This window comes from Trachemys scripta, chromosome 7 (assembly GCF_013100865.1).
Source record: "Trachemys scripta elegans isolate TJP31775 chromosome 7, CAS_Tse_1.0, whole genome shotgun sequence".
Lineage (NCBI taxonomy): Eukaryota > Metazoa > Chordata > Testudines > Emydidae > Trachemys > Trachemys scripta.
Window position 1 is genome coordinate 40,357,795 of NC_048304.1, and position 26,113 is coordinate 40,383,907.

Genomic DNA, 26,113 nt, shown 5'->3' on the forward strand with positions numbered 1-26,113 from the left:
TCATTGTGGATTTTCCTTATCTGACCTTTACAGTTGATAAAGGCCAGTTGTGCACTCCAAAGTTTTGCCATCGCAGCTGTGTCAGTCCAGGGTGTGAAGAGGTATGATCTCTGACCAGCATAGCTATGCTGGCAAAAGCCCCTAATATAGATGCATTTATATTGCAAAACTGTAGTTTTGCTAGTATAGCTTATTTTGGTTGGCTGGGTCTGAAATAAGTAATGCCATCAAAGCACAGTTTTGCCAGTGTAAGCTGTGTCCACGATAGGAACACTACGCTGATAGAGTATACAGGTGTAGCTCCACCGGCAAAGTGCTCCTACAGTATACCTGGCCTCAAATGAGGCTGTTGCTAGCATAATTCACATTAGAAATAGTGCAAATATTTCAGTGAAATCTACACAGAAAATTATCCAAAACTTCCAAACAAAAATAGCCCTAACATAACACCCCCCCCCCGCAAAAAAACCTCCTGCAAGTACAGAACCTTCTGCAGATTGCCTGAGCATAGGGTTTTTCAGCAATTTTGCTGCCTTTTAAAGTATTTTGCAAGTTCTAAACTTTCATTTAAAAAAATGTTGTTACCTACAGTCATCATGAACAGAAAACCTGTCTCCATTCAGACAGCAACTTTATGTATCTCCTGCCTTATATACACGTTTTTATTTTCTAGAGGTTTTTTTACGTTGGGCTGGGTGGGGTGTGTGTTAATTATGTCTTAAAGGGAAACTGTCAGCTTAGAAATCACACTTCTGTCAGAAGATTTATCTAATGATATGAGTAATATACAAGTACTATAATTGAAAGAGATGAGAAAAAAACAGCTTGATTAATTTGTGTACAGTTAGATACACTCTTTCCCTCTACAGTTATTCCCTGCTTTGCCTGGTCCAGGTAAAAGGGGGCTTTTCCTGCACTGATATGGACCTATATGGTTCCTTCTCTCTTCTGGTCACCAGGGGAGGGGGTGCGGAGGAATGGGCCAGCATCACTGCACTGATCTGGTCTGCAGCTGCAGGAGAAAGTCACTCTCTGGCCCTTAAAGGGACACACCTTTTCCAACCAGCCAGACAACAGCCCCCACCACTTCATGTGCGGTCATTGTCTGCAGTTAATCACATGTATTTAAAGTGCTTTGCTGCCTCAGGGCTTTATTCAATTCACTCTTTTGTTTTCCCAAAGTAACAGGGAGTAAGAAAATTTAAAAGTGTTACTGTAAAACCATCCAAATTGGCAAGGAAAGAGTGGTACCTGAACTTAATGTAAGTTCTTAAAATTGACTAGATTTCCAATTGATAGTATGTCATATATTACTATTCATAGTATATAATCTATACTATAAAAATGCATATAAAGCTTGGAACATGGCCAAGTTAATGTTGCATATAGAACCTTAGCTTGTACATTTCTTTCCTATTTGCAATTTCAAATATGTAAACATTGTGATGTATTTAAATAGCTGTTTGTGGGTTTTCGGGGTGTCTGTATGTGTTTGTTTTTGCACTGTTATATAAAAGAAAAGGCTTTATCTCCACTTTAGATTCAGGTTGGTTGGAGTATGTACCCAAGCTATATTATTGTCTCAAGCTAAGATCAAGAGAGGTAAACCCTGGTACTACAGGCCTTCTCTCAATTAATACTAAAACATTGTGACAACTAAACAGTATCAGCATAATTTGACATCTTGAGAACCAAAATAAAGTATTTTTCCTATAAGATTACTTTTAATGAACGTACTTTATAACAACTGAAATATTCTTATGTTCCCCATCTATGAGAGGCTGAAAACCCACAGGCTTTGACTTGGCAATGCATCTCACATAGTACTCTGGGTGTGGTAATATCTGTTTGATCTGAGGTAATATAAGTAATTATATGTCATCAATGAAATAATACATAGCTAAGTGTTAACCGAAAAAAATTCTCTATGTATTAGAGCATCACTAATAGCATGCTCTGTATGTGGACTCATTTCCATGTGTTTTCTTTCTAGTATAACCCCACTGTGTATTTTAGAGTACGCAAGCTATTGTATACCACCATTTGGGCATTTTTAATTTGCATAGTCAATTCTGATTGGCTCTTACATTACAGACTTCAAGCTATGCATATATAAAATTGGATAAATAATTTCCCCTCCCATCTATGTAGTCTAATATATTGGCCATTATTGGCCACTATTTGGAAACTAGGGATGCTACTAATCCTATAGTTGTGCAGTGAGGATTAACAATTAGTTGTTCAGAGCTTTAATGAGTAAAGCACTGTACAAGTACTTAGTAGTATTAGATCTGCCATATGGTCCCTGATATAACCTATATCATCATGCTTAAATTTTCAAAGTTTTTAGATTTCTAAATTTGGAGACCCTAAAGTGATATCTATAAAGGATCTGATTTCCAGCGAGTGCTTTAAGGCATCTCATGTTGGTCACCCAAAATCACCAGTAACATTTTAAAATGTAGACCTAAATGCCATGATAAATTGAGCTGCATTAATGGATGGACGGTCCTCCCACTGCTACAACTTCAATACATTTATGTTAAACAGGTGGTTTTTACACTCCCAGGGAACTTAACATGTGTCATCCCTACTGAATGTCACAGAAAACATTTTCAAAGAGATTCCCAGAAATTAAAAAAATTGGAAGTTCATCTAAAAATAAACAAAATACCCCCAATAAAAAAGTAAGTACTGGGTATTAAGCCTCTCTCAGACTCAGTTATGCCTTTTATAAAGCTATAGCTACAGAACACCCTTAAACATTCCAGTGTCCTAGATGGTTAAAATATGTTACTTCTCAGAGACTGAGGTACCATTTATCCCACCAAAGGAAGAAAGGATTAATTGTTTAATTATTTATCTTTTAATTTACCCTAGGTAGTCAGCGTGATGGAGGGCAGTCCTGGAACATCGCACTAAGAACCAAGAGATTGGGGGCTTACAAGGAAAAGCAAACAAAACATAGGGTATGTGCTGTGGGAGATACACCTTCCTGCTGAACATTCGCTTTATTCTCTTTGATTTGTTATGCTTTTTTTTTATTATTATTAATGTCATTGAGCCTGAATTGGAGAGGGCTTCTGCAAGGGGGGTCAGGGGCTTCACAAGTGCATCAAAAAGTGATCTGGCTTCATGAAGCAAAAATAGTTTTATTCAGTTGCTGAAACTAGCTAATGATCCTGAATATATAAAGCTTTTCATAACCAATACCTAACCAGAGTGCTTCACAAGCAGCACCATCTATTATGACTAAAATATTATTTTAAAAAGCTAATGTAAACAGATACCCTAATTAACTAATAATGCCTTAGCAGTCTAAACAAACTACTACCTAAAGACCAGACTCTAGTTGCTCTCTGACATGCAGGTGCACATACACAGTTACCTTGAAATATCAGCCACTCTGTGTTATTTTTTCAAATAAATACAAAGCTAGCTTCATGGCCCTGGAGGCCATCATACTCTATTTATCCACAGAACGGGTACAATTCAGATAATGACAATCTAAGCTTCTCCATGCTGCCCTGGCAAGGTGCCTCAAGCATGCCCTGATGAGACCTATCTGTAGGTGCAAAGGGTGTGTGTGAGAATTTAGACTCCATGCCATTCAACCTTTAGTCTCTTTGCTGAGATTGCCAAGAAGAGGAGGGATGAGGATGAATTGCCAATGCTGATTTTATTGGATCGATTGTTTGAGACCACTGACTATAAGATGCTGTTGAAACATTTGTGACCCACAGCAGGATAGCTTTATAGTAGCTCTTCTTCTATTTGCCTGAAAGAACCTAGAGGGCTATCATGGGAAATTGTTCATCAGATGAGACGGTTCTTGTATTCTGTTCCCTATCCTGTTCAACGTAGATACGTGTTGGTTAGGGAGGTTAGTAACTAGACCCTGGATGAGGCACCTTCAGTGTGTTGGCAGTATTCAGCTCTATGTCTCCATCTCTACGGCTGATGCAGTGGAACAGATGAGCATCTGTTTGAATAGAGCTACCGGACTAAAGCTCAATGAAGATGAGACATTGGGGTGGGGGAAGCAACTGCAGAAATTGACAAAAGTACATCTGCACCCAAGTAAGCGTGCTGCCATTTGTGATACAAATTGGAAATGTAGGAGGGAGGGCCGGTTCCAGCGTTTTTGCCCCCCAAGTGGTGGGGAAAAAAAAAAAAGCTATGATCAGCGGCAGCTCTACTGCCGCCGCTTCATTATTCGGCGGCAATTCGGCAGCGGGTCCTTCCCTCCAAGAGAGACTGTGGGACTTGCCGCCGAAGAGCTGGACGTGCTGCCCCTTGCCGTTGGCCACTCCAAGCACCTGGAGCTGGCCCTGATAGGAGGTAGTTTACCCCGATATCAGCTACTGCATACAAGGGTAGCAGTCTCAGCCAACAACACTCCTTTTTATCCTTTTGGACACAGATCTTACTGCACTTCTCCATGCCCCTGTCACTTCAAGATTAGGCAACTAATCCACTCTCTGTCTTGAGACCACTCAGAAATTGAAGTTGGTGTAGAATGTGGCTGCCTATTTATTGAGAGCACATACAAGCTTGCTCTGGAATCTTCATGGGTTACGCTGAGCTTCTGGGTGAAATTAAGTTGCTAGTTTTGACCTTTCAAAGCCTTAAATGCTTACCTAAGATTGCATCACTCCTATATTACTACAGATGAGATCACCAGAGGCACTCAAGTTTGAACCCTTCTATAAATAAGGGGGAAAGGTATTTTGTTGTTTTTTTCTTGTGGGGGCTCATGGCTTTGGAATTTACTTCCCTCTTTGATCTGCCAGCATGTAGATTTATTAAATGGTCAGACATGCTGCTAGGCTCAACTTTTCTCTCAGGCATTCAGGAAGAAGACTGACAAAGGGGAATTTTTAAAATATTTCTTTGGAGGTTTATTTTCTATTCAGAACACTGCAGGGATGGCGCTTTAAGGCAGGATGAGATTAATTTTAAGCACTGTAAGGGCAACCAGACTACGTGATGGGTGCCTATTGCATGTGGTTGTAAATATAACAAAAAAACAGAGTGACAGTGCCAGCTTGTAAGGGTGGGGTTTGATTCATGTGGAAAGCTGCTCTTCACTAAGAAATGAACTAAGAACGTAACTGAATTAATTTGTAAAATAAGCATTGATGCGCACCTGAATTGCTGACAATAGAATCATTCCCTAAATATTTAAATATTATAATGCTTGCTACAATATAAAATGTAGCTTAACACACTTTCTCTTTAAGCAAAAGAGCTGTAATCACGTTTGTTAACATGAGGCAACAACAGAGTGATTTTAAGGAAATCTTTTGTAATACAAATAAATACATCAAACATGATGAGGAAATATGTTAGAGAAAAAACTCAATGTTAGAGAAATCTATGTTACTGCATAGTGGGTGACCAGAAACTGGTATCCTACTGATCTGAATAAGGACCTGTAATAAAAAGGTCAAAGAAGTGTATCTACAATATACAAAGTAATTCAGCTTTAAAGGTGTATTAGTGGTGGAGTTATGTGTGGGTTTTTGCTTTGTTTTGCATAAGTTGATAAGTGGGAAAAGGGCAATATAGATAAGTCCTGAATGACTAGTAGGTGAGTTGGCATCTCTGTAGATCTGATGCATTAAGAATACACACTCACGCCCAGCCGCAGCAGCAGATGTGCTGGTAGGAGAGGAAAGAGCATTGGATAACGATACGTGACTAGGGCTAGAAATATTGGTTACATCCTGGTTCTGGCTTGTGACGGAGGACTGTCTCCTTAGAGCCCCCTGAAAGGAAGTGCCACTCTTGAAAGTATTGACTACTTCGATCTGCAACGGAGGAAAGAATGAGACAAGTTGCTTAAGGAATGGACACAGTTGCACAACTGACAGGAATAATAATTAAAAAAATACTCAACCATGCATGCAGTTTTACTTCAGTTGAATGAATCAAAGTCATGAGTGTTCCTTTTAACAAGTGGAAATAAATATGGCCAAATTCTTTCCTGGGGTAAATTGAAGCACCTCCATGGACGTCAGGGAAGCTGCACCAGTTTACACTAACGCAGGATTTGGACCATAAATTTTTGAAATTTAAACCATCCTACATATATGTGCACCCCAGTTGATATACTCGGATGACGTTGGTCGATAACACTTAGTCCTGCCTTGAATGAAGGAGGCTGGACTAGATGATCTCTCAAGGTCCCTTCCAGTCCTACTATTCTATAATAATAATCTACATCTTTTCTACTGAGAATAAATATTACTTGATTACTGCCATCTAGATTTTCTTTCAGAGGGGAAACAAAATTCAGTCACCCAACTCTCTAGTAATAAAGAAATATTAAAAACTATTCAAAATAATTGGATTTGCTTTTTCAATTTAGAAGTTTCAAGGTTGCTAACATAGTAGCTCAATATAACTACAAGATGCTTTATTTATTCTGAATTGCATTATTATTAATGAAAAATCATTAAAATTAGGCACAATGATCAAGAATGATTGTATTTTGTAATTGCTGATTAGAAAATAATTCTCTGAAGCAGACTGTTTTTATTTTCGATGCAGAGCAGATAGGAATTACTCAGAAAATAAAGTTAAGCTACTTTTGAACTACTAATTACTTGTGTTTCACATTGCAATGTTGTTATTTTAAATTACCGAGAAATATAGACATGTTCCCATATGCACTGCAATGCTGCCTGTCAATATTACACATTATACGCTTTATGAATACTCTTATTATTGGCCTCAGAGGACAAGCTGATGAAATGTTTAACATTTTATACAGTTGAATTTTCATTTTCCCTCATGTTTTATATTAGAATACAACTGCTTTTACATGTGAAATCTGGTGACAAATAGTCTTGTACTTTGCAAGCATTTGTGTCATTAATATAGAGAAGTTTGCAGCAAGGAACTTCCTAATTAGTTTAAGCTACAAAAGAGTGAGCTCTGAGTTTAGAGGGTCTAATCTCCCTCTGACAGCTGATGATAATGAAGGATGAATATTAGAGACAAAGCCCTTTTAGGAATAATGCACAAAATTCTCCTTTCAGTTACACCAGTATAACCACAATGCAATGGGGGTATACACTGGTATACATGAAAAGAGAATTCATCCCATCACTTCTTTAAAGATGCTGTCACCCCTAGTTTTATATTCCTGGGTTTCCAATTTCCAGGGACTCCCAAAGCTAGAGTCATGACAGCTGCTCCTACACACACATTGGCATGTGTTTTGTCAACCAGTTTTCAGAAAAAAGTATCGTTGTTTTAAATCTCATTTTAACATGCAGCATTTTCTTTTTGCCATTTGCTGATAAAATATCTACAAGATCATTTTAACCAGAATTAACTCAGTCTGATGTTCTTCTTCCTGTCCAGAGAGAACTCCATGATTTAGGTAAATCAATATACCATTGTAAAAACAGTTTTAAACAATTATAAACAAAAAAACTATTGTATTTTTTTTCAAACCCAAAGAACAAACTCATTTTCACTCCAAAGAACAAAAAATATCATTGACACTGGAATCCTAATTTCTTGCCTGGCCTAAATAGGCCACACAATGAAGGGTATCATTATTCTAGCTCAGTAATACAAGTAGCTAGTAGTAATGTCACCATTTGAAAACACATTGTCATAAAAGTGAACCTAAAATTGTAAAGAAAGCCCTGACATATCACACCAATGAATATAACCATGCCTCCTCAGCTACAATACGTTTCAGATTCCTCATCAGTTAAAGAGTGAGGATGGAACTTCAAAACAGTACATCCAAAACTAAACAGCAAGCCTTTTCTTTTTAATTGGAGAGAGCTAGATTAATAAGCCAGGATGGTAATGGTGCATCTTTACTGATTAGATATCTGCTATGAATCTAGATGCAAGTCCTCATTGTTTTTCAGAGTCAGAAGTATTAAAATGAAATACCAATTTTAGAAATAGCTTCATCCTCTTCAGCTTGCTTACGGAGATAGTTGTTTGTTTATGGTTTCCAATGTCACTTTTTACAAGTGGTTTTGAGACGGACATTCCATATATAAACATACAGATTTTATGTAATACAGAGAAATAAAGAACAGGAGTACTTGTGGCACCTTAGAGACTAACAAATTAAGAAATAAAGGTTTTTGGTGGAATATCATTGTGTTATAAGTGCAGCACAATATGCATTTCCATATGCAAATAACAAACAGTTATGTTTTCCCATATGAATCTGTGTAATAGAGTTACCCAGGTGTTAGCCTGGAATTAAAATGTATAAACTTTCTATTAGCTCTTAAAAACTCTGTATATTAACCAAACACAAATCAAGGCATTTTGCTGTGCATATTTTCTTCTGCAGGCAGGTTCTGGATTGTAAACCTGATACAAATAGCAAAGTTATAGAATAGGGTATCAGGTGAACCAGTGAGTGTAGAATGGTTATGAGTGAGTCATTAGCTACAGTACATATTGTCATCTGAAAACCAATCTATGGCTCAAAACAACATTAATCACACATTAAGGAACACTTAATTACTTACCTGAAATGTTCATTCTCCAAAGGCAGAATTAAATACAGATCCTGGCTTTCCATGTTGTGACCCAGGGTCATGGAGCACTCTCCAAAAGAGACAATTCAAAAGGTTTTTAAGACTCCCTACTGACAGCACAAAGTGTATGCCATTGGGGAAGATATCAATGGTAAATTCTAAACCTTCAGATGCCAGTTTCTTTAAACATGCCTGCAATGAGCCTACATAGTAAGCCGAAAAGAAGATCTCCAGTATAAGCACAGGTGGAAAGATGAGGGCAGATCTGTATTTAATATTGTCTCCAGAGAACAAGAATTACAGGTATGTAATTTGCTCTTTCTCCTAAGGAAAGTAACTAAATACAGATCTTTTTGTGGAATCTACAGACAGGAACATCTAACAGATGACTACCCCTGCAGAATTCCAAAGGCTGACATATGTGGTCATGTCCTGCCTGAAGTCAATAAGGACTACATGAAATGCAAAACAGGGAGGAATTTGGTCCAGAATGCTTATGGCAAAAAGAGGAAACAACCAAGAATGGAGAGTTACTGTTAAAAAAGTGAGTATGTGTCTATCAAGATGCAAAATACTCGACATTGTTAGAGCAAATGAAACCACTAAAAAACAGAAAGGTAAGCGTAAGTCACGTCACATTTGTATTGTCTTATTTTGTATCCATTCAGTGTTCTCTTTTTAAAACCAAATTCACAGGAGTTGACTTTGTGAGCTGCACACAATTAATAAAAATATTAAAAAAGCAGGTTGAAAGAATTCCACTCTGGAACAGCCCTCACAGGACTGATAAGCCAAGCTTTTGTGTTCTTATATTTACAATGGAGTACCTTTTCAGCAAGGGAATTTAAGCTGGGATGCTGTCATGAATGTTAATAGGTCTCAGGTAGCTGCATCTCTCTGCCAATCAGTGCTTATGGAATTTTGCATAAGAAAAGAACATTTTGGCCTTTATGTAGTTACTTTAAGATAATTTCTCTGAGCCTTGCTACCATATCTCTTACACAAAAGAATTCCCAGTAGCCTTCCAGAGAGCTAAATAAATAACGAGGACAGTATTTATATTGTACCTCATTCCTAGAGATGTCGACTGTCCAAATGTCAAAATAAAAAAAAAAAGTCAGCTAGGTAATCTAAAAGCTTTATTCTGCCTTGAATAAGAACAATCCTGTAGGTTCTACTCAAGTTAGGACCTTGTAAATTTTTGAATTTCTAGTTTATGTTTGGTATAAAATGCTCTGATGGAATGATGTAAGATGAGATGGGCAAACTTATTTTGCTTAAATTTCAAAACCACTTGGAAAGTTTGACTTTCATGCTACTGGATTTGCATTGGCCCTAGGAGAAACTGAAAAAAACCAGAAAGTATGAGGAATAAGTCTAATGAAAAATGCTGTATACATCCCTTATTCAGATCTGTAATGGCATCTACTGGTTCCAAAACAAGCTTTTTTAGGGGTGGGTTGAACTCTTCTATCCTTAATGTATAGCACAGGCTCCCCTTGAACTAGAAAAATGTAGATTTTTTTAATGTTTTTATTTATTTATAAGCTTTCCTGTGACAATCACCATATCATATGAGCATTTTAAACTTGGTTGACATTTATTCGCAAAATGCCCTTGTTTGGTAGGAAGTATTACTGTATCGCCCCTAGAAAAATTAAACATTGACTTGACTTTTGAGCCAGGAAAAAATGGTACAGACTCCCAGCTTTGGGAACCTGAAAAATAGTTTTAGAGGTTTGGAAAACCTCAGAATCCACAACTTTTGTCCATCCTTAAGTGTGAGAGAACTACAGAAGAACTTTCTCATAAATTATGCTTTAATTATATTTTTTTATCTGACTTGACCTGGATTTTCTACCCTGCAATTTGTCTGAAGACAGATTATTTTAGCTTTTAGGTGGTCATTAAGGCTGCTGCTGCTGTCTGATCAATCCTGTCTTAACTCCATCAGTTCGTCAGAATTAAGATTTCCTGCATTCACATGAATTGTAAAAGACACTGCAAAAATATTGCTGATTATAGATATAGGTGAAAAACCTGTTTTTATGGAAGTTCATAATACTGCCTTTTCTTTATGAAATCTTATGTAGCTACAGTGGGTCACTTATGAGAGCTTATATGGTATTCATTTTATGATTTAACTACCCCATTGGGAGAATATATCCATTCACAGATAAGTATTCCCATACAAAGGCTAAAAAGCTTAGTGAACGTAAGTAGTGAAGACAAGGTCAAGTGCACATAGCCAGACTCCTTAACTTAGATTCTTCCTTTCTTTTAAAACACATTATTTGAGATCTTTGCAAGTATGAACTAGAGATGCCCCTGACTTTTCGGTATGAGGAAGCAACAATAAAATTGTTTCCCTTTTGCCCAGGTTTGAATGCTCTATTTTCAGAGAAAGAAATATCTTAGCACTGATATCTCTAACATGAGTTTGGATGAATATTCTTTGGAGCGATGCAACTAAGTCGTCTGCCAGTTATCTGGAAAAAAAATTTGGATTCATTGGGAACCTTCTTGGGACTTATAAAGTTTTGTTTGTGCATGTGATGTGATTACCTGTCCAGTAACGACTGGACAGAAAATAACCAAAAATGTATTTCACATTGAACACAGAACAAGTGTCAGATGGTGGAAAGTAGCCTGATCCAGATTTGAATCAGCATTCTAGTGGTGAAAGATTCTACATCCATTCCCAATCTCATTGCCATCCTCTTTATATATAAAAGGAGTAGATGCTCTACCTTCTTCTTCTGCATCTCCAGAAGTGCATTAGACATCGGAGGATTCCTGCAAATCCTCCAGCTCCACAAGGATGCTAGAGACATCCTCATCTTCTTCCATCAACTCTTCTTTAGATGGCTTCCTGGGAAATGCAGTACAAGCGTATGAATTCATTTGGATGGGGCACAAAAACTTGGTGCATCAAAATGCACCAAATTCAAGGTAACAGAGGCCAACAATGGGTCTTGCACTAATTTGACCTGCATAGTGAAATGAGAAACTCTTCCAGGGACATCTTGTGATTGCATTTTGAGCCCTTTTTTAAAATGTGTTGGCCCATTTCCTTTCTCCAATATCATTCCACAGATATCAAATAAACGTAAAATCAGAGTCACTGAACAAACAAAATAAGGGGGAGGGGAAAAAAAATCACAAAAACCTACTGGTAGGAAAGGAAACAATATATCCTACCAAAGAGAGTTCTACAACTAAAAGTAGAAAAGATACTAAGTAGATGGGGGTTAGCAAGAAAACACAATTAATGTTTATTTTGTTTTAAATAGGGAACAAGAAGAATAATTTATCCATGGATTATGAAGGCAAAGAAATATAGAACTACAAGATACCTCTCAAACTAGAAGGGGAACTGAAAGGGTGTAATTCGCTTTTTGTTGTTGTTTAAACTCACCACAACCAGAAAGACATCCTGACAGAAATGCCAACAGACAACACTCCTCCTACAGCCACCAGGAAGAAAATAATGCACGTTTAGAGAATAACTCTTGCAATCTATAGACCTCACCTGGGCACACGTTTGTCACTCTTATCTGGAGGGTCCTTGTAACAGTTTGGATTTTCTCTCTTGATGAGTGCTCCTGAGTCAAGGTACTCTGGACACAGAATCCCAAGGCTGGGGATCTGCATTTAATTACTTACCTTGGGAGCTTTGGGATTTAACCTGATCCTTAATCTCTGAAGCAGCAATTGCCACCTTTATTTTTCTGTTTTCCCACAACAGCAACACAATAGTGTCACTGCAGAGACCTGATGCACCAGACATTACTCCTTGCACCTACTAATTCCCTTCTTCCTAAAAATATAACCATTTAGCTTTCTTCAGAAAGGTTTGTTAATGTTTAAAATGGAAAAAGGGGAAAGCACTGTCTTAACATAAAGCAAATATCTACATTTCAAAAAGCTCAACAAAAGCATCTCAGATGAAAATTCCATTTAAGATCCCTTAAACTACAAATAAGTGTTCTTAATTATCTGCATATTTTCCTTTAAAGCCCTGTATAAACTGACCAATCTGATATAATGGGGAATTACATACTTGTCTTTTCAAAGCTGCTCTCTGTTGTTGTTGAGACTATGTCAACATGCTATTTTGTTGCAATGAAAATGGCCATGTATGTTGCTAAGAACAAAATATGGATCCTGCCTTAAGACAAATGTTATTTGCTTATGGTCATGTTATTTAGTAAATTGGTCTACTTTGCATATTTAGGGTGTCAGGATACATATAAATTTAATTTCCTCTATGCACAGAAGTAATTTCCATATATATTTCTGCATATTTAGTGAAACATTTCTAAAATATGTAAATGATATATTAAAGTTCATAAATAACAGTAAATACATCTCAACTTTTTGATGGATGTTTTAACTTCTTGTTACTTAAAATAAATACAAGATTACATTTTTCGTGAGTGACAGGCAAAGCTGTACATTCCAATTCAGCTAAAAATACATGTCTGAATGTTCTTCTGCAAAAAAAAGATTTTAAGTTTTTTGCTGAACAGAAAGGGGATTTATATTTTATCAGAATCAAACCTTCTTCTTTACCAATGCCACAATCAATTTAAGTTGTTTTATTATTACAGAAGTAGAGGCCACAAACATAAATCTGAATCAGTGAAAAGCCTACATTTTCCAACAGAATATTTTTTTTAAAAGAATTTGCATAACATTTTTCCTCACTAATATAACAGTTAAAATTCTAAAATAGGAATATTTTACTTTCGTCAGTTGCTATACCTGTGAAATAGAAAATTCATATCAGCTCTCAGTCCTCAAAGAAAACCATTCTTAGGTCTCTAATTTTATTCATGTTTTACTGTTTTGCAACTAAACCATTTTGAGTTTCTCTGATTTACTATTTTATTAATTGTTGATTAGGAAATGGAAGTGTAGTTACTGGGGTACCTTCCTTTCCATCTCACACATTCTTTATATGGCTCTACTCTGCGGCATTATCTTTTCTGAATGGAAAATCCAGTATATAGCTTTCCAGAGATTCTACATCTGTCCTTTTAACATACCTGAGTTTGGATTCTGTTGAGCCCTCTGAACCAGAGAATTTGTCCACGTCGAAGTTCTCTCTCTGCATGGTCAATTTCTTCAACATCTTCATTCAGGTCTTCTTCAGGTACTTCCTCTTTTTCAGTGAGCCGCCCTGCTTCCTTTAAAAACTTTAGCCTACTTGTTGGGATGGTTGCAATGACCTGAAAAATCACATAACAAAAGGGTGCTGAAAATGTAAGACATATTTATCAGTGATATTATCATAAATCTACTCATTGCAATGAAAAATACAAGATTTTTCAGTAAGACTTGTAATCCTCCAGAAATGCCAGGATAAACATGTTTATAACAGTGCTTTATATTTATACAACTTCTTTCAGCCCAGAGCACTTAACATGTTTATTGATATGCAAACTATGGGCAGAGGACAAAGATCATCATCCAGCTATGTTGGAAAAGGATAGGACACACTGGATGTGGTTTAATTAGGCTGCAACTTTATTCTTAAATGTCTGGGAGAGAAGTGTACAGTGCAGGTGATTCCATAATCATTTCAATATCTACTGGGGAATCTTCCATCAGCCCTCCCTCTTACCCATCCTGGTCCCCAGCCAACCTGCTGCTGTGACCTCACCATCCTTCCTACCCCCTTGAATGAGGGTGGGAAGGGGGGGCGTTTGGCTCCTTGCAGTACCAGTCATAGAAGCCCCAACCCCTCTGTTTCAGCTCCTTTAAAGAATACCTCCTTTAAATCCTTTACCAATCAATCCATTTTATCTGCTCACAATATCCCCTCCCTGTGGACTACCTGCACTGGACACACACCCCACATTTACATAATGAGTTGTGGAATCACAGCCTAATTCACATTTCATCTTTGCCCCAACTAAGCCCCCGAGAACCTGCTGTGGAGAAGGAGAAAGAAAACCCAATTCACCTTGGCCAAACTAGCGGTGAGGGAAAAATTCCTTCCCAGCACCCCCTGAGAAAGGTGTGACTAGCACAACACCCCACCCACACTTCCTTGCAGCACCTGTTTCTAGAAGGTGACCATCCAACTTAACCTGGTTATCTAATAAGGTCTGAGGCTTCACAGAGCAAGGTGGGAAGGGTAACATTTTCTAGAAGTAAGGCACTATTATCTAGTTTTAACACTTCAAAAACCCTTTCCATGATTTCATATCAGCTTGCTGTCTAAAAACAGCAAATGGCAGTCACAAATGTTGCACCTAACTGCCCACTGCTGTGGTCACTGGAACTTCTAGTTGGTCTCTATTTTCCATTTAGACTAGCTCATTATGTCATTTTTACTGATGCCCCCGCTTTGTTCTGCTGCAGAAGTAGCACCTGGAGGGTTTTCAGGCTATTCTGATAAATTTAAAGGTTTTCAAATAGTGTAGTTATACAACATTTTAACAACATTATTTTAAACATGTATTGCTGAGAATTACCCTGTCTCTGGCCAAGCTTTCTTGGACAGTAATCTTCTCTTTATTTTGATTTCTGTTTTTAGATTGAATTGAAATATGGATGCATGGGTATTTAAGCCAAGGCATGTCACCTGAAAAGCTAAATATTGAAAATAAGTCATCCTACAGAGTTAAATGTCAAACCCATTTAGAATGAAAGTGCTTCAGTGTTCGTGCTCTGTTCCTGTTTCAGTAGGAGGTGATTAAGTCCTAGAGGTTGAGATGCATGAAAAACAGGGCCTGCCTGAGAAGGGAAAAAAATCATAACTAGGACAATCCTTTGCAGATGCCAAACTTTTGTCTAAAGATGGGATGCCTGATCTGTGGGAAGCTTTGGCAGCTGAGAAGGTTGCTGGCTGGCTGCTGAAGGGTATCTCAAGTTTGTGACCATGACCTCCCCAGAGATATGTTGCAGGGTCCAGTTCTTCTTTGCTGCTGGATCGTGGGACTCCAGACTCAGTTTCTGGGTACTGTGGCATGCAATGCTGCCAAGGACACATCAAGCCACAGTGTATGCCTGGCTGAATAGGATCTGAAAACGGAAGTACCAAAGCCACACAACTGGATGTGTAAAACCGATCTTTAAAGGAAGGAAATTGCCAGAGGTCTGGGGACTCGAGAAATGGGATAAGGTAGAGGCAAAGAGTTGTAGGAAGGTAGGTGGGGAATGGAACAAAATGTTTGTGGGGGTCCCCCCTGCAGGTTTCGGTGTGGCAGTGGTAGGGAGAGCTTGATGGATATGGAACAGAGATGATGAATGCTTTCAGGAGGGACCTTGCTGGAGATGTTTCTGAACTGAATGATCCACAACTTTAAAGTCGGAGTTAAAAAAGAAACATGAGGTTGAACTTATTTCTTTTAGGAGTCAGTTTTCCAGCCTCTGACTAGGGAGATCAAGTTTGTCTAATTTCAAGCCCAGGTGAATGTTGCAGGTTTAAAAGTTTGACTTACTGATTCATTTGGACTCTCTAGGAATTGAGCCACCATAACTTAACAGCTTTCAAAAAGTTACAGTACTCCTATGCTAAATGGATTGTATGGATTCCATTAAAACTGAAAAGGATGAAGTGATGTTTGACCTAGCAAGACTGCATTACATGTATAGAGACAACACTGCTGTATTCTGTAGTGACTCTGTATGACAGGGTGTACAGATCCTTCAGGGCCCAGTGAGTGTCTCCTCTCAGCTGGGATGAGACACTCTGCCCACGCTTTGTTTTATTTTTCACTTTGGCAGATCCCCACTGAGCCAGCTCACAGCAGGGTCAGGTCCAGGCCACTAGAGCTGGATTCAGGAAACAAATACCATTTCCCAGGAAACTATGAATTTAACAGTTAGAGCCAAGATTTTCAAAAGTAACTAGTGATTTTGGGAGCCCAACCTGAGACGCCTTAAAGGGGCCAAACATTCAGAAAATGCAGAGCACTCACCTTTTGAAAGTAGGGCCATTTCAAAGTGTTTCAAGTTGGTCTCCCAAAAACTGAAGCACCCAAAATCAATCACTTGGTCTAAATTCCCTAACCAAAAATCCTGACTGGGTGTGGTGGATGCCTGGGGGAGAAAAGTTCCTGAAAGCTGTGGTGAAGCAAAGGGAAACACGTGTTCTATGCTGAACCTGAATTAAACAGGGCAGGTGAGAAAGGACTTCTCTAGGGGAAGTGGGGAGAGACAAAAAGCTTCCTATTAAAAGGTTGCAGGGAGAGAGGAGAAGCCTTGCCACAGGTCAAAAGGGCTTGGTATCTACTAAATAAATTATGCATTCATTTTGTTTGTAATAGTCTGTTTACTGGTTGCCCAAATGTTGAGCACTGTTGGACTTCAGAACTTGCTTTCTTTGTTTTCCCTCCACACATCTGACACAATAAACTGGTAGTCTGCTAAGTGAACAAATCAGTGGGCTAAAATCAGTACAGTTTTATATTGAAGTTTTACCTCTACAAATTTAATAAAGTGCCTAACCATTTACAGTGACCTCTGCAACCACTCTCACCTTTGAATGTAAATCAGACAATTGTTAATCTTCAAAGGGTTATGTTGTAATATTTATAAGAATGCACACAGGACAAAATCCAGAAGCAACCCACTGCCCTCCTTTAAATGGTTTAAACCACAAATTAGAACTGAGTGGTTGAATAAATGGCATAATCACCACCACTTTTTTTCCCAAAATGAAGATTTTCCAAGCTGCTGAGGACAAGCCATTTCTTACTAATTGCTGTTCAACTGACATTCAGATTTTCCCAACAACTGTGATTCGGTGCCTCCTGGGGGTAATTTCATCAGCAAGATCAAGTAACGATGGCACCCAGCTATGATTGCCAGGAGGCATCTGCTGACACCAGATTGAGTTCTTTTCTTCAAAAATACTTGTGGCCCCACTGCCCAAGGTGTCTTGCTTAATTTTTTTCAGAATACGATAGTCATCCAACCCAGAAGCTCCGTGTTCATGAAGACAGTTCAGCCAGAATCACTTTAATGGGTGTCACAATTAATTAACTAATTGCAGGGGCAATTTTCCTCTCTCTGCTGGAACACATGCCCTTCTCTGGATAATGATAAGCCATCTCTGCCTAAGATTTATTTTTATTCCAGAGACAGTAAAATACTTTGGGGGACTTTTGTTTGTTTGGGAGGGTGCGAGCTTTGGAATGCATCAGATTAAACCAACTGGCTGATATTTACAAAATATTTTTAGAAGGAAAATACTCTTGCTTCTCCCTTCAAACACTATCTACAAATTACTTAGATTGGTGGTTGTATGCTGCACCCTCACCTCCGGACAATAGCTATTGGAGTGATGTCTATGCAATCACTTCCAGACAGCTAATCATAGAATTAATTTATTCTTTTACCTCTAGATTGTTGCAAATGTTTGATGCACTCATCTACATATAATTCTATTAACTCTTGGCACCAAAGGTTGTAGCAGACCTTATTGCTGGCACCTGGATTAAAATGCATCATGAATTATCAGCTGTTCTGAACGCACTGCAGAAAGCCACCATCATTCAGCTGCCAGTTTTCTTCCTCAGCAAGCTGAAGGGATGGGATGGAAACTCCAGGAGCAAGGTTAGCAGTGGGCTACACTAAATGAGCTGGTGGATCTCAGTCTGATTCAGAGTAGAGAAGAGTCCATGTCACAAAGAGTAATTGGCATTAATTGCAGCATTGCTAGCAATCTCAGCACAGAGAATAAGCATGTGCACTGAACTATTCACCCACTTCCTAGTGTTTGTCATTTTGGAACATATTTAAGTGATATTAGTGGGGACAACGCAGGGAAGCTTATATTATAACTGCCCTTACTACACTTTTCTTGTGACTAGAGGACTACAGTTCTAAGGGCTATAGATCTAGCATCTTTCACAAACAAATTCACTCAGGAAGTACTTAGTCATTGTATTACTGCACACTATTGGAGAAAGTCTGAAAATTAACAAAAAGTTAAAAAGAACCATAGTGCTACCTTACTGAAAAACGCTGTATTTTTAAAAGGGTTGTTTATTTCCAGTGTAATGCCAAATATGATAGAGTGAGAGATGGTTGAGCGGCAATCCTAAACACCTTCTTATGAATCAAATTACTTTATGACAAAGTGTTCGCAAAACCAGACCTTCCATCGGTTTGTGAAAACATAATAAATGAGTAGAAAACTATACATTGCCACATGACACTTACCTGACCCCAGACAAGTTCTCCTAGTCCAATAAATACGCACCACATCCACTGGTCAAGCTGCAGAGGAGAGCAGCTGAAAGGTTTCCCACCAAACTGCACAATTACTATCTGCAGAGGAAAAATGGGAGGGAGGAAGAAACACTTTATCTTTCTTCTGAAAATACATTTTCCCCACATTTACATGAGCTTTTGCTCTCTCTTTCTGTACACTTGTTTACATCTCACTTTGATTCAGCAAGTACATTGCTGGCTGGCACATTTAAGCACACTATAGGCATTTGTTGTTTAGCAGATTTTAGTATGGGGCTGAAGTAGGGAGACCTACATTCTGCTACTTGGCATGTTATGTGTCACTAGGTGCAAGTCAGCAAAAGTAGCCTCCATTCAAAACACTTTGGGACTCCTTTTCAGAAGTGCTGAGCACCTCATCCCTATTGTGGTCAATGGAGGCTTCAGATGGCAGGAGTTTAGGACATATCCTGAATTAGACACCCAGGGAAAAGTGTTATTTTAGTTTGGAATTTATATAGTGGAAGAGACCTTTCTCCAGTGTCAACATTTTAATCCATTGCTGCTATGGTTTAGATTAAATCCCAATCAGTTACAGCTCAGTCCTGAATATATTCATTTATCTATAGTCAAACTAGCCTAAAACCATACTAGTTATCGCACAAACTCCTCTAATCAAATGCAACTTGACATTCACATGTTGTATCAAATGACTGATTGAGATCTAGATCATGTAATGTTAATTCTAGCATTTTTTCTTCAATATCTTTCCACTCGGACTGTCTTTTTAACAGCATCCTAGTGATAACTGATATGGTCTGAGGCTAGGGCGGCTGTAAATGAACACATTCAATAGTAATCTGTGAATGATTGATGGAAATGAAATCTATGGAAGAAATTGGTAACACTGGACTAGATTAAGGTTTCTTGCATAATATATATTCAAAGGTAAAACGAGGTCATTTATGAAAAAGAAATGTTGACTTGCAGGAGAGATTGATCTTGTGGCAAATGTCTCACCATAACAAGATCTCAATTGTGCCATGTGAATAACACAGAATGAACCATTATCTAAATGGGATTTGATATAATGGGATGGAAATGTCTCACAGCACAGTGCTGACCAGGTTCATTCTGACTGATTTAGAAAAAAAAATCTTACTTTTCATTAATATGCAACCTTATGAATAGCTTTGCTTGTTTTTAAGTCAGTGTATAATAGTCAGTGCTAGGTACCATAAAAATCTATAAACAAAGACTGTCCCTACACCTCAGAGAACTTACTTTCTTAAGTATAAAATGAGACAATAGGTGGGACAGACATGGGGAGCACACTAAAAACAATGAGTCAAAACTCATCTCCCTTGGACCTATGTATAAAATAGCTGTTTCCCAGCACACCATCATCCTGATTCCCAGCACACCACTCCCTGTGACTTCTATCCCACTGTAGCTGGATTCCTCACTTTTCACTTTGAAAATCCAGTCACCCTTATGTTATATTTTTAGGACTATTGCACAGAAAATTGAAATACCATATGCAGTTCTGCTGCACCCAGCAAATATAGCAAATACACAAGGAGCTACACTTTTTTTTTTTTTTTAAACTAAACCACCCATGAAACATAAATCAGACTAGGGATTGGCTCTGTCATACCCATACCACATCCATCCACAAGGACAGGCTGAGCTCCTGGAGATTATAGCAAAAAAAATGAAACTAATACAGCTGGGCTAGCAACAGCCACCCAATTAAGAACAATATTTCAGAGCAGCTTTAGTAGGCTTCATGATGCAACATTATAACCCCCGCCCCGAAAAAAATTAAGCTCATATGACACCCCCCCTTCCCCTTGCGAAAGTGGACAAATTGGTTGAAAGAATAACCTTATATTACCTAAGGAAAGACTACCTGGCAGAAAGAGAGACACGGAAAAGCAAGCAGAAGTCAGACTGACTATGCTATGATCCTTCATTTTTCCTCAAATACACAGCTCCCACTGGTCTCATTGGCAGTTGCATGTGAATACAGTGAGCAGAAATAGGCTCTTGGTTGTGTACAGAGACTAAGGTTTGTATTTATTTTGGAAGAGTTTTTGTTAGTGGATGGAGAGGATTGGGAGGAGTAGACAGAATCCAGCACATGAATTCAGATCTATGAATAGCAACTCCCCTCTCCTCTCAGCCAAAAGCCAGGTATGGAAACACCTGGGAATGGAAAAAAATCTTCAAGCCCCTTCCATGGCAAGGACTTTAGATTTGGTTGTGAATTAAACCCAAGTAGGCCCAGATTTGTAATGGTATTTAGTGTTGCTCAACTCAGTGTTGCAAGGCCTAGGTGACTTAGGAGGCTAAGTCTCATTTTCAATAACACACACTGAGGGCTAGACGCACAATGGGATTTAGGTGCCTAAACGGCCACTTTAGTCCCCTTCATCCACAATTTAGATCTTCAAAACTCCTGCTCAGCCCTGCCTAAAGTTCCTAGGCAACTCAGTGTTTCCTGGAGAAGTCCCCGTGATACCTACATGTCTCCTGATGGGCAAGCCTAGTCCTATGCACAACTCCTCACATGTGCCTATGTCCCAGTGGGATTCACAACCCAGGCTTTCTCCCACCTACCTCACCTGCCGGGACCAATCAGAGGCCTGCCCAAAACACAGCTGGTGTGGAGCTGCTGCCCTCTTTTGCTCAAGAGCAAAATACTCCACATTTAGAGCATTCACCCAAGATGTGGGAGATCTGGATTCAATTCCCTTCTCTAACTGATGTGGAGCAGGGACTTGAAGCCAGGTCTCCCCTCTGCCAGGTGAGGGTCCTAAACATCTCCAGGCTATAGAATCGCTCTCTGGCCCATTGCATATTCAATTATTTTTATAAAAGTGCAAATGCTTCAACAGGAGAGATTGAGAGAGACCTAAAATACTTCACAGCCCAGGGGTTAGGGAGATCTCCGGGAATACGGGGGATTAGGTGCCTAAATATCTTTAAATAGCAGGCCCTTAGTGACTTTGTGTAGCTGCAGCATTCCCCACAAAGGGCTTACCAGGTGATGTTTGGCCTAAGTCTGTACAGCGGAATGGCTGATGTGGGACTAAAAGAATGACACCAGGGGAAAGCGAAGTTTTCTGCACTGATAGCCCAGCATGAAATAGATTTGGCTATTAGTGAAGAATAGTCTAGGGCAGGGGTCGGCGACCTTTCAGAAGTGGTGTGCCGAGTCTTCATTTATTCACTCTAATTTAAGGTTTTGCGTGCCGGTAATACATTTTAATGTTTTTAGAAGGTCTCTTTCTATAAGTCTATATTATATAACTAAACTATTGTATGTAAAGTAAACAAGGTTTTCAAAATGTTTAAGAAGCTTCATTTAAAATTAAATTAAAATGCTGATCTTAAGCCACCAGCCTGCTCAGCTCGCTGCCGGCCTGGGTGTCTGTTCACCTAGGCTGGCAGAGGGCTGATCAGGGCCTGTGGTGGGGTGTTTCAGGGGTCAGGGATGAGGTGTGTGTGTGTGGGGGGGGGTTTCAGAGATCAGGGCAGAGGCCTGGCGACTGTGGGGCGTGCACGGCAGAAGGTTGGATGTGTGTTGGGGTGTGGGGGGTTCAGGGCAGAAGGCGGAGGGAATGGGGGGTGCAGGGCAGAAGGCTAAGTGTGTGGGGGGTTCAGGGCAGAGGGCTGGCGTGTGTGGGGGTGCAGGGCAGAGGGATGGGTGTGTGTTGGGTTGGGGTGGGGATTCAGGGCAGAGGGCTGGGGTGTGTGGGGGGTACAGAGCAGAAGGCTGGGGTGCTCGGCTCGTGGGGGTGCTCCCAGCCCCCTGCCCTGAGCGGCTCAGGGCAGGGGGCTGGAAGGGATATGCCCTGTTCCACCCCCTTCCCCCAGGCTCCATCCCTACCTCTCTTTGCGTCCTCTACGGAGCTGTGTGTACGCTGCCGCTCTTCCCCGTCCCCCTCGCTAGGGCCATCAGCTGATTGGCACAGGGACGGAGAGGAGGAGGGGCAGGAAAGCACTACACTGGGGGAAGGAACAGGGAAGGGGGGAAGCTTGGCTGCTGCAGAACCAAGCTTCTGCCTCCTGGCCCCGCAGGGAAGAGTGGTCGGCGGGGGAGGGGGGGGGCGAGTGGGGCTGGGGGCCAGGACCGCGGCAGGGAGCTGCATGGCACTTAAAATCAGCTCGCGTGCCATGTTTGGCACGCGTGCTGTTGGCTGCCGACCCCTGCTCTAGGGATATCTGATGGACCTCTGGATCCCAGCTGACATGAAGGAAATGGGTCAATGCTTGCACCCATTAACAACAAACCAACTTGTTCATCCCTACTATGAACAATAGTAGTAAATAAGTGTAAAAAGTTATTTGCTACCATTGGTTAATGATAATGCTATTAATAATTTCCATGGAAAATAATGAGACTTCTTGTTTCAACAAATCAGTTACTCATTGTAATTAACCATACTTCTTATAAATCTTAACCATAAGTCTCTTGTGAAAAAGTAACATACTATACTCTCTTTAGCATGCTTTTACTAGGTTTGTAAATATTAAGTGTTCTAAATTATCATTACTGATAGAAGCAGTTATTTTGATTAAAGCAGAATAGGTCTGATACAGGATGAATGAGCATTTGGATTGATAGGAGACAACCATGGCCACAAAAGCATTTGATTTTCCAAAGAACAAAGACAGAAAAATTGTACATTTCTGATGAATAGTTGCTATTTCTTGCATGAATGATTACCTGTACAGCAAATGTACCCAGTACAATAGTGCAAAATATAGGGTTTCTAAAAATGCCATCAAAAACATTCCTCTCGCCGTGGATTTTGCGTGCGTTGATTTCATTGAATAGCTGCATCATGACAAAGGTATTGAAGATAATGGTGTAGTGCTCAGAAGGAGGAGAGTGGAGTGGTGCATTCCGACCACTGTCAATCTTAAACATTTTTTCACCTTAATGCAAAAAAGAATAAAAAAAGTTTGTTTCTGCTATCAAAAATTCAGCCTAGACTTTGTGTTATATTGCCATTCCCGCTCATGGGCTGCCTCCTCGGTCTTGTGTTGTTTTGTTTTTATTTTTTAGCAGCATTGCCTCCACAATTACTACACTGCAGGCATAGTTCCCAACTCAGTGAGCAAAGAAATACAGAATTCCCACTGTGAAGCTTCATAAGGTTGACTATTATCCAGTGACTCAATGTACCAGCTCAAATGATTTTTGGTAGGGTTTTTTCTCCCACCAGGTAGGAACGACTCTAAAGAGTCATTTCTTTCATCTCATTTACTCAGAGCAGGAGACTTGTTGACACTGCATTTGCCATTTCTAAAACAATTAGCAGCAACCATCCTTCAACAGTCTCTGCATATTACTTCCTAATATGCATTATTCTTGACAAGTAATCAAGGATATTAACTAAAAAGAACAGCAGCTACCACCACCCAATTTTAAAATGATTTGTTTTTGTCCATTTGTCTGTTAATCTACTTTGTAAGCACCTAACAGGAGATCATACTATTATTTAGATAACTGAAAATTGATTGTCAATATTAAAAAAGCAACATTTTGTACAGTATGAACAGTAATTGTAGAGGTTACATAACACTTGGAAATACATCTACACACAGGGCCACTTTACTTATTCACTATATGTATACATGTCACAATTCTTAACACATGTATACCTATATATAAAAAGAGACCCTTAGAATAAGGGCAGAACATTAATCTGTATGAGTAAAGAATAGAGATAAAATAAATGTAAAGGGGGAATTTTGCTCTGCAGCAAACTTTAACAAACATTTGTTTATACCAAACATCATTCACTTGGACAATATTGTTCCGGGCTCCCAGTGGTGTTACTGTTTGAATGAGAGGCTTCCACCTCACAAACAGTTATAGATCTAAGAGAACTGCAGTAAGGTCATATTCTATCAGTAGAGTCATCAGAGAACTGAACTTTGCCTTTGATGTTTGAGCAGCTCCAGTGAAAATCAATGGGAACTGTGCGCATGCATCCAAAGGAAGACTTTGGCCTATAGTCTTTTGACTTAAAAAAGTTGTGATAACATAAATGTAGCATTATAACTTTACTACGGGTGTGATGCTGAAGATAGAGCTGAGACTTTTAAACACAGATTACATGGATATGTATAATCATTACCAAAGACTTCAAACCAAGTAATGAAGACCATTATGAAAGGCAAAAGGATTTATGCTTAAATCTGATTGAATTTTTTCTTTGACATGATTATCCATAATTAAATCTTCAAAAATTCAATTTCACTGCATTACTTCATTCCAAAAACAGGACCTGCTGCTTCCGTGGAATAGAAGTAGATAAGGTTGCATCTAAGTTTCCATTGCCCACTCTTCTCCCAAGGCCACTAGAAACATACCAGCTTTAAAATTTGGTAGGTCAGGCCTGGGACCAAGATACAATTTTTTTGTGCAGCAGTTTAACTGAACAGGACAATGGCTTCTAGATTTATGACACTCTAAAAATAGAGGCAATCAGTGTTCAAACACACGTGTAACATATTTATTGCCAACTTATAGCAGCAAAGGGAAAGGAGGAGGAGAGAGAGAAGGAATTTGATTTGCTAAACTCTTGTACAGAAGATCATTGATCAGAGTCCAGTTTAAACAGTTAGCTTATGAATCTGGAACTGTGGATTACTGGCCGTGGGAAACTTAGTACAGCATATCAAATGATTCCTAAGATTTCACTAAAAAAAAGTATCTAGCTCTTTACCTTATCTTTACCAAATTGCTAATCTGATTGCTAGGAAGCTTATTGGAAAGGAAAGAAGCACATTTTCTTTTTACCATGTAGGATACAGCTGAACCTCCTGAAGCTCCCAAGGGAGCCTACTGCTACATTTCCTAAGGCTCTCAGGAAATGGGGTGGGCTGTACACCTCCTCAGAAATGTGAAGGGGACTGGAGAGCCTCCTGTGGCTCACTATGTGTGCGGGGCAAAGGTTCTTCTCTCCTGCAGGCCTTCAAGAAGGGTCCTTCTCTCAGCCTTGGGAGGCTCACTGGAGGGCCACCTATAACTCCCATAAAGCGTACAGGATGTTTGACTTTCAGATGCACCTATTATGAAGGCTCATGTGCATAGTTTAGATAGTCATAGGCTGACACGCTTATTAGGCTTTCTAGGGGCCATCAGAATCCTCCTGCAAATATTAGGTACTAGTTGGGGGACATCTCCCCTTCCCACCCCAACCTCAGAAACTTATCAGGCTCATTATAGGCTGCTTCTTTGCTTTAACAGGCTTGTCAGCCCCCCTAGCACCCAAAATAGGCTCATAGCTGCAGGGAGGAGCCTGGCCCTCCTAAGGCTTGTACATACATGAATGTACATTCATAACAACTTATTAGGGAGTGTATTACATAGT

General features: G+C 39.4%; 1 protein-coding gene and 1 long non-coding RNA gene across 9 annotated transcripts in view; one reads left to right on the forward strand and one right to left on the reverse strand.

Moving 5' to 3' along the window:
• LOC117880091 overlaps positions 1–13,586 on the forward strand; it is a 65,850-nt gene extending 52,264 nt beyond the window's left edge. Inside the window, exons 2-4 of the long non-coding RNA XR_004646472.1 lie at positions 2,881–2,969; positions 8,897–9,072; positions 11,822–13,586. This is a non-coding gene — a long non-coding RNA (uncharacterized LOC117880091). The remainder of the gene's footprint in view (positions 1–2,880; positions 2,970–8,896; positions 9,073–11,821) is intronic.
• ATP2B2 (ATPase plasma membrane Ca2+ transporting 2) overlaps positions 1–26,113 on the reverse strand; it is a 541,726-nt gene that overhangs the window by 11,910 nt on the left and 503,703 nt on the right. For 5 of the 8 annotated variants that reach the window (XM_034775811.1, XM_034775816.1, XM_034775812.1 and 2 more), the window contains 3 exons: positions 23,455–23,666; positions 18,711–18,818; positions 13,580–13,762 (listed from right to left, as the gene is read on the reverse strand). In XM_034775811.1, the coding sequence (XP_034631702.1) occupies positions 13,580–13,762; positions 18,711–18,818; positions 23,455–23,666 (503 nt within the window). Of the gene's footprint in view, positions 1–5,641; positions 5,814–13,579; positions 13,763–18,710; positions 18,819–23,454; positions 23,667–26,113 lie in introns of all 8 variants that reach the window. The other 3 variants (XM_034775815.1, XM_034775813.1, XM_034775814.1) reach the window with 1 other exon arrangement.